This window comes from Podarcis raffonei, chromosome 18 (genome assembly GCF_027172205.1).
Source record: "Podarcis raffonei isolate rPodRaf1 chromosome 18, rPodRaf1.pri, whole genome shotgun sequence".
In the NCBI taxonomy this organism is placed as follows: Eukaryota; Metazoa; Chordata; class Lepidosauria; order Squamata; family Lacertidae; genus Podarcis; species Podarcis raffonei.
In genome coordinates, this window is record NC_070619.1 from 12,986,456 (window position 1) to 12,999,441 (window position 12,986).

At 48.9% G+C, this 12,986-nt stretch overlaps 1 protein-coding gene across 4 annotated transcripts in view; it reads right to left on the minus strand.

The window, feature by feature from the left end:
• Positions 1-220: 220 nt before the first annotated feature.
• The window catches only part of LOC128405772 (cAMP-specific 3',5'-cyclic phosphodiesterase 4C-like), a 50,869-nt gene continuing 38,103 nt past the window's right edge, over positions 221-12,986 (minus strand). For all 4 annotated transcript variants that reach the window (XM_053372706.1, XM_053372705.1, XM_053372707.1 and 1 more), the window contains 9 exons: positions 11,098-11,191; positions 8,342-8,532; positions 7,836-7,934; positions 6,938-7,102; positions 6,227-6,326; positions 5,116-5,270; positions 4,664-4,786; positions 3,709-3,891; positions 221-3,156 (listed from right to left, as the gene is read on the minus strand). In XM_053372706.1, the coding sequence (XP_053228681.1) occupies positions 2,656-3,156; positions 3,709-3,891; positions 4,664-4,786; positions 5,116-5,270; positions 6,227-6,326; positions 6,938-7,102; positions 7,836-7,934; positions 8,342-8,532; positions 11,098-11,191 (1,611 nt within the window). In that variant the 3' untranslated portion in view covers positions 221-2,655. The remainder of the gene's footprint in view (positions 3,157-3,708; positions 3,892-4,663; positions 4,787-5,115; positions 5,271-6,226; positions 6,327-6,937; positions 7,103-7,835; positions 7,935-8,341; positions 8,533-11,097; positions 11,192-12,986) is intronic.

Consider the following 12,986-nt stretch of genomic DNA (forward strand, 5'->3'; position numbering starts at 1 on the left):
TCTCTCTTCCTTTGAATTTCTTCCCAAATTTACCTGTATCTCCTTCTCCCTCGCCTCATCACTGCCACTGCAAGCTGCCCTGAGACCTCTGGGTATAGGGTGGTATATAAATTCCATAAATAATAATAATCAAAACCAACTCACCGCACTTCCATCTTCCCACCCACCAACTTTTTTTTTGCCCATTTTTCCGTTATTGCAAGATGTTTGGTGCAGAGACTTAGGTTTCAAGTGCTGTAGCTTTATAGCATGATTTTAAAAATATATATAAAATAAAATAAATCAGCATTTGGTTTTTTTACATGGAAATTATACTGGGGGAGACAAGGTGCCGTAGAAAAACAAGGTGCCGTTCCCAGCCAAGGGCTCAGCGGCCGGTCAGGAAACTCAAAGTGCCATGTGGAAAAAAAATATTATATACACACACATAATGCAGTGTTTCTGAACGCAAGTCACAGTAATATCAGTATCGGACAACGAAACAGGGGTGAGCGGACTGGTTGTGAGGGTTAGCACACTTCAAATTCAACACTTCCAGGTTATTATTGTTAAAACTTAAGGCTACAAAAGCTCCATAAAATATATACTCATCTAATAAATTAAAGGTGGTAGCCTCGTTTGCTGTGGCTTGGGGACTCCTCCCATCCCAATTTCCTTGCTTGTACAGTGGTACCTTGGTACTCAAACGCCTTGGTTCCCAAATGCCGAAAACCTGGAAGTGAGTGATCCGGTTTTTGAACATTTTTCGGAAGCCGATCGTCCAATGCAGCTGTCGGCTATTGTTTCTGGGGTGCCTGCACCCATCAGAAGCCATGCCTTGGTTTTCAAACATTTCAGAAGTCAAACAGACTTCCCGAATGGATTAAGTTTGGCGCTTTGTTTTTTGCTCCTTATTTTGCGTTTTTGTTTTTGAGGCTTTTTCCTGTTCATTTGTTTTTGTGACTGTGCGGAACCCAGTTCAGCTACTGATGGATTGATTGTGTGACTGCAGAAATGGATAAAAGCCCCTCATCCAAACAATGACTATCATCAGTGCAGCCAAGATTTTAAAAAGAAATTAGCATCTACAATACTGTCTTATTTATTTTGTAGCACAGTGCATTGGTGGTTGCTTTTGTTTAATCGATCAATGGTCTCATTAGATAGTAAAATTCACATTAAATTGCAGTTTTAGGAGTTGCTTTTAAAAGTCTGGAACGGATTAATCCATTTTGCATGACTTCCTATGGGAAAGCGCGCCTTGGTTTCGGAACGCTTTGGTTTTGGAACGGACTTCCAGAACGGATTCAGTTTGAGAACCAAGGTACCACTGTATATAAGATTCTTAGAGTCTTAAGGGGTCTGCTCTAAAGATGAATTAACCCCGCAGGGTCTCTCCCCCTCACATACACCCCCCTGGATGACTTATTCACTTCCTATTTTGTTCCCGAGAACATACCCAACCCCGACCTCCTTTTAAAAATACCCAGCTTCATCTCTTCCCAAATCCTGAAAGTATTTATATCCGTTCTGCCCTTTCTGGGAGGGGGGGACACTGCAAAAGGGGAAAATGGAAAATGGAGAAGGTGGGGGAGGAAATGTACGGGGTGTTTTCATTCCGAAGCAGTGCCTTGAAGAGAAAAAAACATGGCAGATTTCTTCTTCTTTTTTAAAAATAGCTGTCTATAAATATTTCCATCGAGGAGAAAAGACAGCGCGGGACGTTAGCCTGCCGAAGTTTGTTTCCAGTGCGGATATTGGGGGCGAGAAAACGTGGAGCAAGGCCTGGATTCCTGCAGGTTCCAGGAGGAGACTTAGAAAGGGAGAAGAGAAAGGAGGTGAATCTCCCTGGGGGAGCCTGTTGGGTGAAGAGCAATAACTGGATAATTTCTCGGGTCACTGGAGGGATACTGGTTTGCTTCTGCTGGGGAGAGTGGCGTTGGGTGCTTTCTCTCTGCACAGCCCTCTGCTTGCAGAAGCAACACCCAAAGGGGCCTTTTCAAGTCCAGTGCAACTCACCCATCCATCCTCACGTCGCACGCAAGGTCTCAAGCCGAAGTGGGATTCGAACCTGGACCAAGAAGCGGGATTCGAACCTGGGCCATGCACAGCCCAAGCTCTGCCACCCCACCAGTGAAATCAACATTTGGAGAGAATGCAAGTCGGGCGGTTCATATGCATTTAGACAGACCCCCAATGGATCCTCAAAGTCAGTCTCACAGATGGGGGAAAAGGCCTTTTCTCAGCCTGTTGAGGTTACCCAAAATCATTAAAAAAACCACAAAAAAACAGGAGTTGTCAGGGACAGAACTTGTGACCCTCTGCCCACAAAGCTGGCGGTCGCCCATGGATCCTCTTCTCCCGTGGGCTCGGTCTCCACTGGAACCATGCAGGTCCCAGGAGGAAGGGGGAAGATTTCTCCCCACGGCTGGGCTTGTGGCACAACCCAGGGTGGAAAATGGTGGGAGGAAGACAGGAGGGGCGAGGCGTGCCCTTCTGCCCCTGGGCACATGCCCAGCGTTGGCGTTCTTCCACAGTTTTCCTGGGAAGAGGGCAAGGAAACCACCATGGCGGACCTTTTTCCGGTGGCGGAGAGGCCTTTCAAGACCCACCCACCCCGTGACGCCGCCAAGATGGAGCGACAACAGTGCCTTTTCCCCAACCCCTCTTCCCCCATTACGTCCCAAGGGGCAGGAAGGTGATATTCCCTTCTTGATCAAGACCGGCCTCGCTTGTCCTCCTTTTGGTGGTGGCCCCCGTGGCCGAGCCCCCGTCATTCTGCAAGAGTGTCCTCTGGTTATCAAAGTTCTGCATCGCCAGGACGTTCCTTGGGGGGCTGCCCTGCTTGTCCATGGGGGACGACAGAGGCTCAGGGGCCGACTCTGAGTCATCGGTGGTCCCTGGGGTTTTCGCCTCGCTGTGGTCTTCTTCCAGGGGGCTCTCGGCACCCGACTCCTCTCCGTCTTCCTCTTCCAGTGTGAGCTGGAACTGGAATTTGTCAGGGGCTCCTTTCTCGGACGCCAGCCCATCGGGGGGCGGTGGGGGGCTGTGCGGGATCATACTCTGGTACCATTCGCGGTTGTCTTCGAGGGTGTCCAAGATCTCCTGGGCGTCCGGGTGGACGAGGTCAGCCCAGGTTTCCCAGAGCGGGTGAGCGATGTAGTCGATGAATCCCACCTGCCGGAAGGGAGACAAAGACAGGGGCTGAGAGGACGCAGAAGCAAGGAACGCCCTTCGCTTCCCAGGACGCCAGTCTCAATTCAGAACCAAAGCTCAAAAAGTAAAATAAAAGAATGCATTTTTGCAACCGGCTCAGATAAATACAAGGTGTGACTGGAAACCGGCTGGCAAAACTCAGAAATGAACCAGAGGCGTCGCCCACTCTCCTTAAAACAAGAAAAGGGAAAAAGCTGTCCGCGTTGGGTCAAAACATTAAATAAAATAAATTAGGAAACCAGATGCAGAAGATGTCTGTGGCCCCCTCCAAAAGGGAATCCTACAAGGTGCAAGCGGAAAGTTTGGTGAATGGTCACAGAAACCGGACAGGGAGAAATATTTGAACGTACAACCGGCATCGGAAACCCACGACAGGCTCACAATTGTGTGGGGAGATGTAGCTGTAACTCGAAAGACAGGGCATTTCCGCAGGAAGCCCCCTCATTTCCAGGTGTGGCTCCTCCTTGGAGGGTGCCCCCCAACCCACTGACAAGCCCCCCTTGGCGCACCCACCTGGGACTTCTCTATGGAGGCGTTGTGCTTGTCGCACATGGGGCTGATCTCCATGCCCTTCTCCCGCTCCCGGTCTCCCTGGTGGAAGAATTCCACCATGATCCGGTCCGTCCACTGGCGGTACAGCTCCAGGGGTTTGGTCGGGTTGCTGAGGTCTGCGCAGTGAACGATGTTCTGCAGTACCTGGAAGGGCAGAGATGCGTCGCTGTCAAGCCTGAACCCTCGGGTGACATTTGGAGGAACGTATTGGACTCCCAGGACGTTTCCGAGCACAATTCAAAGGGTTGGGGCTCATCTTTAAAGCCCTAAATGGCCTTGGTCCTGTATATCTGAAGGAGCGTCTCCACCCCGGACACCGGGGTCCATCTCCTGAGGGCCTTTGGGCGGTTCCCCCCCTGCGAGAAGTGAGGTTACCAGGAAGCAGGCAAAGGGCCTTCTCGGTGGTGGCGCCCGCCCTGTGAAACGCCCTCCCATCAGATGTCAAAGAAATAAACAACTATATGGCGTTTAGAAGACATCTGAAGGCAGGCCTCTTTAGGGAAGTTTTTAACAACTGATGTTTTAATGTATTTTTAATCTTTTGTTGGAAGCCATCCACAGTGGCTTGGGAAACCAGCCAGATGGGTGGGGTATAAATAAACTATGATGATGATGATGATGATGATGATGATGATGCCCATGACACAGATGGAGGAGTCTGTCTGGTGGGCAGCAGACTCCCCTGTGATGATATATCATGTTGTATAAAATTATATCCTGATTTTAATCTTGGATTCACACTGCCGAGCTACAAATTTAATGGGATACAGTGGCAGGATGGATGAGCAAAAGTGAGCTGAGCTCGAATCCTGCCCAGTTTGTGTGTCTGAGAAATGGGTCAGTTTCCTGCCCTGGATGGGGTTGCCCTCCACCTGAAGGATCATCAAACCCCTGTCCCCTCCAAAAGAAGTTTCACCTGAATGCGGTCGGAGTAGTTGTCCAAAAGCAAGACCCCCAAACTGGTGACCTTCTTGGTCTCTACCATCGTCTTCAGATCAGCCAGAAGGTTCATGTGTTTGGACATATCTGTCGCCAGGACCTGAGACCAGAAACCATGGGGGGAAAGGATTTTATTCTATGCCGCTTGCCATTCAAATTAATCCCAAAGGGGCTTGCAAACAACAAATAATAACAATGTGATAAAACGTATTAGAACATCACAAATACAGCAAATCAGCAGTGAAACAATTGCAATCTATAAAACATTGCGAACAAGGCAACAACTAAAAAATAAGCCAAACTTCACAACTAAAGGAAAAGCCATATTATATGATTAACAATAGATTATATTTATAATCTATTGAACAAAATAAGCAATATTAAACAAAACAGCAGCTCCCAAATTAAGCTAAGCCCTGAGCTCCTCACCATGTCGATGGCCATCTTGCGAAGAGACTGCCTTTGCTTCTTGGAGATGTTCTGGAAGATGTCGCAGTTTTCCTCTTGCAGGAGCTTGAAGCCCACGGCCAGGTGGTGGTTCTCAAGTACCGACGCATCGTTGTACATCAGCGCCAGCTCCGAATCTAGGGATGGAAAAAGGGTGGTCAGTTTGACAGGTGATGCCTCTGGATCAGAGGAGGCCATACATGTGGCTGAGAAAGAGAGTAAGGGAGCAGCTTCGCATAGGGGCTTGAAGCAGCCGACCTACATTTTGTGGGAATGTTCTGGGTGGCAGGAGAGGATATATTGTTTATTCATATCTTTCCTAATTTGTGCTAGCAAGTTCCTTTATGTAGCCGAGTTACATTCCCCTTTCACATGCACAGCGGATAGCTGGTTGCAGGCTCGTGTAAGCCTCTCACTATCATACAATTCAATCTGTCTCAGATTGACTTGTACGTTCCTAGTAAGTTCCCTTGAATCCCTCTTAAAAGAATAAAGATGCCACAATCTTATTCAAAGTCAGTGAAAGAAGTTGACTCACATCAGTTCACAGTTGGATTCCTGGAGGCAGTCTTAGCTACAAATATGTAGATGTGGATCTGCCCCATATGGGGGTATAATCCCAGTGCTTCTAGGAGCTAGCAGAGCAGTCCTAGCTAGAAGTGGGTCAAACGAAGAAGGAAGTCAAAAAGAGGTGCTGCGTGACTCGTCCTTTTATTACCTGGACAGGTGAGGTCACATGCAAAAGGAAGGGTGCTCCAGCCAGGAGGAACAGGAAGTTTCGACCGGCTGGACCAAACATTCCCTCGCATGTCTTCTCTAGCATCGCAAGGAATGTTGTACTTGATTGCCTCTCATGGATCACATCCCACACATTTGCACAACTATCAGGCTACAAGAGGCCCTTTTCCTACTCCAGCATTCTGTCCTCTTGTTATCGCTTCTTGTTATCGCTTTTTGCACTTCACTTTGGGACATCCTATGCAAATTGGGGCAAACCTGCCCCAGGCAAAGGAAGGAAGGACAGGAGGAGATGTTCTCAGGAACAGCTGTAAAGACAGGAATTGCCCCCAATCAGCCGACACGGCCTACTCACTGGTGTTGATCAGGAACTGGTTGGAGACCCCGGGGTGGTCGACGTCGTGGATGGCGGCGGCAAAGATGGCGGCCAAAATCTCCAAGTCGGTGAAGACGGCCTGGAGCAAGCAGATGGAGGGGAGACAAAAAGGGGAGGAAAGTGAGGAGGACAAAGCTAATGATGGGGTGAGCAGAACTCAAACTGGGGAGCCAGGCTGGGCACTGGCACGGTCAGGAGGCAAGTGACCACTGTGGTCCTCAAAGGCTAGATTACTGCAAGGCTGGGGCAGAATGTGGCAGCCTGTTTTCTGATGGGGGAATCAACTACGGAGCCTGGTTCAAGGTCTTCCTATTCATTCACAAGCCCATGAACAACTGCCGGAGTGCTGTTGCTCATTTATTTTATTGTATTTATCTACAGCACCCTTCATCCGAGGACCGCAGGGTAGCCTGCAATATAAACCATTCCCCAAGTTGACAAGCAATGAGCAACCGAGGCTTTAGTGTCATCAGCCCAGGCCTGTGGAACTCTCTGCCACTAGAGATTCACTGTGGATGCTTAAGCTGAGATTCCGGCATTGCAGAGGGTTGGACTGGATGACCCTCAGGGTCCCTTCCAACACTATAGTTCTATGATACTGCGAGCCACAAGCTAAAAAGGCCATCAGGGTTATGTTGTGCGACTCCCAAACTCTTCTCCTCCCCGCCTTCCCCAGAATTCCCTCTTCACCTCCAGAGCCGGCATGGAGAGCAGGACGTGGGTGGACTGGGCCACGTCGGCCGCGTGGATGTTGTTGTGGTAGGCCACGTCCGCGTGGTAGTGGTCCTCCAAGGTCATCATGAAGGTGATGAAGGTGTCGGCAGGGATTTGGAAGGATTTCAGCAAGTCTCTTTCCTGCAGGGCGAAGGGTGCAGAAGAAGGCGCCCCTGACTTGTCAGTCGTTTAAAAAGCACTTTTTAAAAAGCATGGTGAGGGTCTCGAAACGGGGTCTCTATGCAGGGAGCCTGTGGCCTCTCATTCTGTGCCCCAGCATGGCCTGAGACTTTTCAGCAAGTGAGAGGCTATATGACAGGTGTCAATTAAATTGCACACATTTGTGGGCTGAATGTCGGGAGGTTTGGGGCAGATGAAAAGAAGGACTTCTTTCTTTTTCTCCCCTTTTAAATTTATTTATTTGGTTTTTCAAATTAAAATTTCACAGAGATACATCAAAGATGAATCATCAAAACAAGATTCCAAGGAATCTCCTGGAATTCCATCCTCCCCTTTGTGGCTCCTATTATGAATCATTTCCTCCCACATCTTTTATGATGATCCACATCGATTACAGTAGTGGCTCCCGCCCTGTGGAACTCCCCCCATCAGATGTCAAAGAAATAAACAACTATCTGACTTTTAGAAGACATCTGAAGGCAGCCCTGTTTACGGAAGCTTTTACTATTTGATTATTGTATTTTAATATTTTGTTGGAAGCTGCCCAGAGTGGCTGGGGAAACCCAGCCAGACGGGTGAGGTATAAAGAATAAATTATTACGGGAGAGGGTGGTGCAGAAGAGACTGGCTGGTACAGGTCCCCACTGCCCCCCCATCAAACTCCTAGCACCCGTCCCCCAGGGCACCCTCTCACCTGGAAGATGCTGTACATGACGACTGTCAAAGGGCGGTGGCCAGAATACTCGGAAATCTTGAAGACGTCTAAGCCCCACTTGTTCACGTCTTCCAGTTCCTAAGGAGGAGAGGGCAGGGTTGTCAAAGCTCTGCTGGGGACCCCCCCTTTCTGTGATGTATGTCTGATGTATTTGGGGGAGGGCTACAGGGTGGGCAATTTCAGGAATCTATATAAGGCCTTGCACCCCATTGTTCTGGGTTCCTCCTCCCTCCTGCGTGTGGGGAGTGAGGGCCCTGTTGCAACAGTTAATAAAGATCAGGCTCACTAGCCCTTGGCTTCTCAATATTCTCTGGCTGGCCTCTGTTATTTTCTCCTACCAGCAGAGAACCTACATAAGGACTCTAGACGGGCTCTTGGGTACCCAAAAGGAGCAGTGTTTTTTCTTATAACAATCGGATCTGCACCCAGCTTCCTGGAACCGGGAACCAGCTTCCCCCAAGCCCCGCACCTGCCCTCTTCCTCACCCTGGCCAGCAGACTCTCCTTCTCTGTCTTGACCCCGAAGCGAGGGATGGCGGCCACGCAGTGGAAGCTGGACCCGTGCGTCAGTTTCTTCACGCCACTGATCTGCGACATTGGCCGCTTCTTCTTCTTCTTCTTCTCTTTGTCCTTCTCCTTAGGGACCAGGGTTGGGATTTCCACCTCATGTTGCTTGTCTGAAACAGGCAGGGGGGTGGATATAAAATTCACTGCATGCCGTTCATTGAAAGAAAAATGTCTGGGGTTTTTTTATTTAAAAATTGCATTTTTAATCTTTTGTTGGAAGCTGCCCCGAGTGGCTGGGGAAACCCAGCCAGATGGGTGGGGTGTAAATAATAAATTACTATTATTACTATTACTATTACTATTACTATTACTATTACTATTATTATTACTATTACTATTACTACTACTATTATTATTAGTAGAACACAGGTGTATATTGACTCTGGGACATGCCACTTCCGGTGGGGTCGAGGGACGACCCTCTCGGCTGCCCATGATGAAACAAAGCACACTAGAACTTTCTTTGGGGTATGGAGAGCAGTTTCCCACAGGCAGGATGAAATAAAGCCTCATTGGAAGCGACAACAGCACCCTCCCAAATAAATTATCCACAAGGCGAAGATTTGCATTAAGCTTTCCGAAGCCCTAAGAAAACAGGTCCCCACTGCAAGGAGCTTACAGTCTGTGATTTGGCACAGGGGATGGTAAGAGGAAGGAGAGAGGACCGGCTTTCCTCGTTCTCCTCCTCGATTCTAGCCCTGCTTGCCCAATCCCCTTCTCTTTTTAAAGCCCCCACTTTAAAAAGGGCCCTTTTCTGGAGCATCTTCTCTGGAGGACACAGCAAAGGTGGCCTATGTCGAATATCCCCCCCTCCCGCCCGGCCCCTCGCACGAGTCTCCCGCTGTTCCGAGGGAGACCCCCGCCCCAATATTCCCGAGGCACGCAAGGATTGACGTCAGAGGAGGCTAATAATATTACCGACGCCATGGCAACGGGAGATGCTGCGTGCTGGAATGCCGGTCCTCTCCCCAAAGTGATGTTTCCAGAGAGCAGACGGGGTCTCTCTCCCCACCTCACCCCGGAGAGGCTTCTTCTCGCTCTTGCCTCCGTCACAAACGCACAGACACAGAGGAAGGGAACCTCTTGCTTAACACTCGCCGTATATATATGTGTGTGTGTATATGTATGTGTATATATATATGTGTGTGTGTGTGTGTATACACACACACACACACACACACACCAGTATATATATATATATATATATACACACATGCACACACACACACTTGTTTTCCTGCACTGTGTTTTAAATCCATCGCCGATGTTTTAATTTTTTAAAAGCGGATATCAAAATGTAAAAAGGTGGCCGGCCAGATGGGAAACCTGCAAACAGGACCTTGGTTACTGGAGGTGCTAGTCCTCATGGTTCCAGATAATTTACATAGTAAAGCTACTTTTTACAGAGTTGGACCATTGGCCCTGTCAGGGCCAGATTTAGGTTTGATGAGGCCCTCAGCTCCTGAAGGTAATGGGGCCCTTTCTATGTCTAGTTGTCCTTTGTCCACAACAAATGGTCGCTGTTTTTCATGTTGAATATATGCTATATCAGCACTCCAGATGTTTTGGGACTACAGTTCCCATTATCCCTGACCACTGGTTCTGTTAGCTAGGGTTGATGGGAGTTGTAGTCCCAAAACATCTGGAGAGCCGAGTTTGGGGATGCCTGTGCTAGATGGACATTGATGGACAGAATAGGTATCTCAAGCCATTTGTGCATATTGCCGTGTAACCACTTCATGCAGAATGGAGGCACCCTCTATATAGAAAGGAGCAAAGCAGGGGTATTTGAGGGAGCAGGCGAGCAGGCGGGGCCAGGACTTACATCAGAGGAGCTGACACAACACAAAACACGGTTGCTGGATGTAGGTTTTATTCTATTTGTTTTTTATATTGTGGAAATGTACATCCAGTCCCCCCCCTTTAATTTTTTTGGGGGCCCCCAAGAGAGTGGGGCCCTAAGCGATAGCTTGTTGAGCTTACGGTATACGTAAATCCATCTCTGGTCCCCGTTGCTCAGCACTGTCTGCACTGACTGGCAGCAACTCCTCGGAGTTTCGGGTAGGAGAACCTCTCCCAGCCTGACCTGGGAATTGCACTACCACTAAGCTATGGGCAGGGGACGCGGATGGCACTGTTGGTTAAACCACAGAGCCTAGGACTTGCCAATCAGAAGGTCGGCGGTTTGAATTCCCGCGATGGGGTGAGCTCCCATTGTTCGGTCCCTGCTCCTGCCAACCTAGCAGTTCAAAAGCACGTCAAAGTGCAAGTAGATAACACGGGAAGGTAAAGGGCGTTTCCGTGCGCTGCTCTGGTTTGCCAGAGTCAGCTTAGTCCTGCTGGCCACATGACCCGGAAGCTGTACACCGGCTCCCTCGGCCAATAAAGCGAGATGAGCGCCACAACCCCAGAGATGGTCAGGACTGGACCTAAATGGTCAGGGGTTCCTTTACCTTTACCTTAAGCTATGGACAGTTTGCCTCTCAAAAGGAGTTTGGCGTGTGAATGGGCTGCTGAAAAGCATACCTCGAACCCAGAACTTTGGCATGATCAGCACTGAGGCCAGGCAGGAAAGGAGAAAGGCGAGTGCGCTCCCCTTTTTGCAAGCGAGTGATCCTTCCAGCCCCAAACCTTCTCTTCTCCGTCTCCCCATTGCGCTGCCCTGGGGGACTCACCCAAGAAAGTGCTGCTGATGTACTCCGACACTTGGTTTCCAGAGCGGCTGGTTTCGGAGAGGTGGGTCAGTTCCCGATTCAGCATCCTTTTGAACTGGGGGAGAGAGAGCAGGAAATAGTTCAATAACTCAAAGGAGCAACTCATAGGGAGCCTCCGCTGCAGGAGAATTTGCATCGGGCCAAAGTTAAGAGCTGTGTTTTCAAGGAGATGAGAGTTTTGGCAAGCGGGGAGAATTGCTTCTAGTCCTCATGACCCAATAGGAAAGGGCTCTGGGACGCAGCGATCCATTCTAGATGTGGCTTGACTCCTCCACCATCCTTTTTAAAAATATATATACAGTGGTCCCTCGGTTTTCAAACGCAATCCGTTCTGGAAGACCGTCTGACTTCCGAAATATTAGAAAACCGAGGCGCAGAGGGCCACCTGCTATTTCAAAGGAGAAAATGGGGAGGGGACCTCAGTGGAAGCCGTTTGACTTCTGAGGTGCGTTCGAAAACAGAAGCATCTGCTTCCGGGTTTTCAACGTTCAGAAACTGAAACGTTCGACTTCTGAGACGTTCGGAAACCGAGCTATCACTGTATCTTCTCTTTATTCCTTGTTTAGGGAAGTTTTTAATGACTGGTGTTTTAATGTATTTTTAATCTTTTGTTGGAATCAGCCCAGAGGGGCTGGGGAAACCCAGCCAGATGGGCAGGGTATGTATGTATGTATGTATGTATGTATGTATGTATGTATGTATGTATAAATAAATAAATATTATTATTATTATTAAGATTACAAGTGCACAGAGTAAGATAAGACACAAAAGAAGATAAGAAAATAGCACCCAAAAGTGACAACAAAAATGTACACATTACCCCCCCCCCAAAAAAAATATGTTATTGTAGGTAACCAGACCTTAACCTAATACGGTATTTATAAAAACCAATTCCAAATATCATTGAATTTGTCTGTGGCAAGTCTATGTTTGTACACAACTCCAACCACTAGTCCACGCTGCCTAGGGATGATGAGAGCTGGAGTGCAGCAACATCTGAAGGGGTGCAGGTCCCCCACAACTGATCTAGAGGGAAAGATCTTCCAGGATAGCTGTGATTCTTCTCCCCATAGAACTAACCTGACCTATGACAAGTGCATAGAGTTGAAATACCTATGAGGTCCATAAATGACCATATAGCATCTATTCAACCCAAAAAACAGTGACAATTTGTTGTGGACAAAGGACAGCTGGACATAGAAAGGGCCCCATTAGCTTCAGGAGCTGAGGGCCGCATCAGACCTATATCAGGCCCTGCATTTGAGTGTCCTCATCAGCACCCCAAAAGAGTGAGTCAGGTGGCAGGAGCTGCAACTAAATGTGGGGGCCCTCGAGGCTAAGGGGTGGGGCTCTTTCCTCTGCCCCCCTTGCCTAGCTGCTAGGAAGGAGACCATGAGCCAGAGTTTTTGGGTGTGAGCTGAGCTGGAAGCTGGGGACACAGAGACCCGCTTGCTCTCTGCTGGATCCAAAGCGAGATCTGTTGGGGGTCTTGATGCTGTGAGCCTCTGTCCTCTGTATGCTCAGGTTGTACAGAGGAGCAAAGAAAGCCATCTATCCCAAAGCCAGCACATTCTCTGACTCTTTTCATTCCAAATGCCTGGGGCCCCCGGAGTCTCTCGTAGCTCAGAGATTTGGGGTGACGTGTAAGGGAGAGAATGGCAACGCCTCTCAGCTCCTCGTAAAAAGCGAGCAGGGAATACAAAGTGGGGAGGGTCTCTCAGAAGTCCCAAGAACTGCAGGAGACCCATAAAAGTTGCAATTATGGGATGCCAGCTGCAGCACACGCAGAAATGAGTCAAGGCAAAACAATTTTATGAAACATGGTGGAGGCCGGGGGGCGGGCAGGAGGG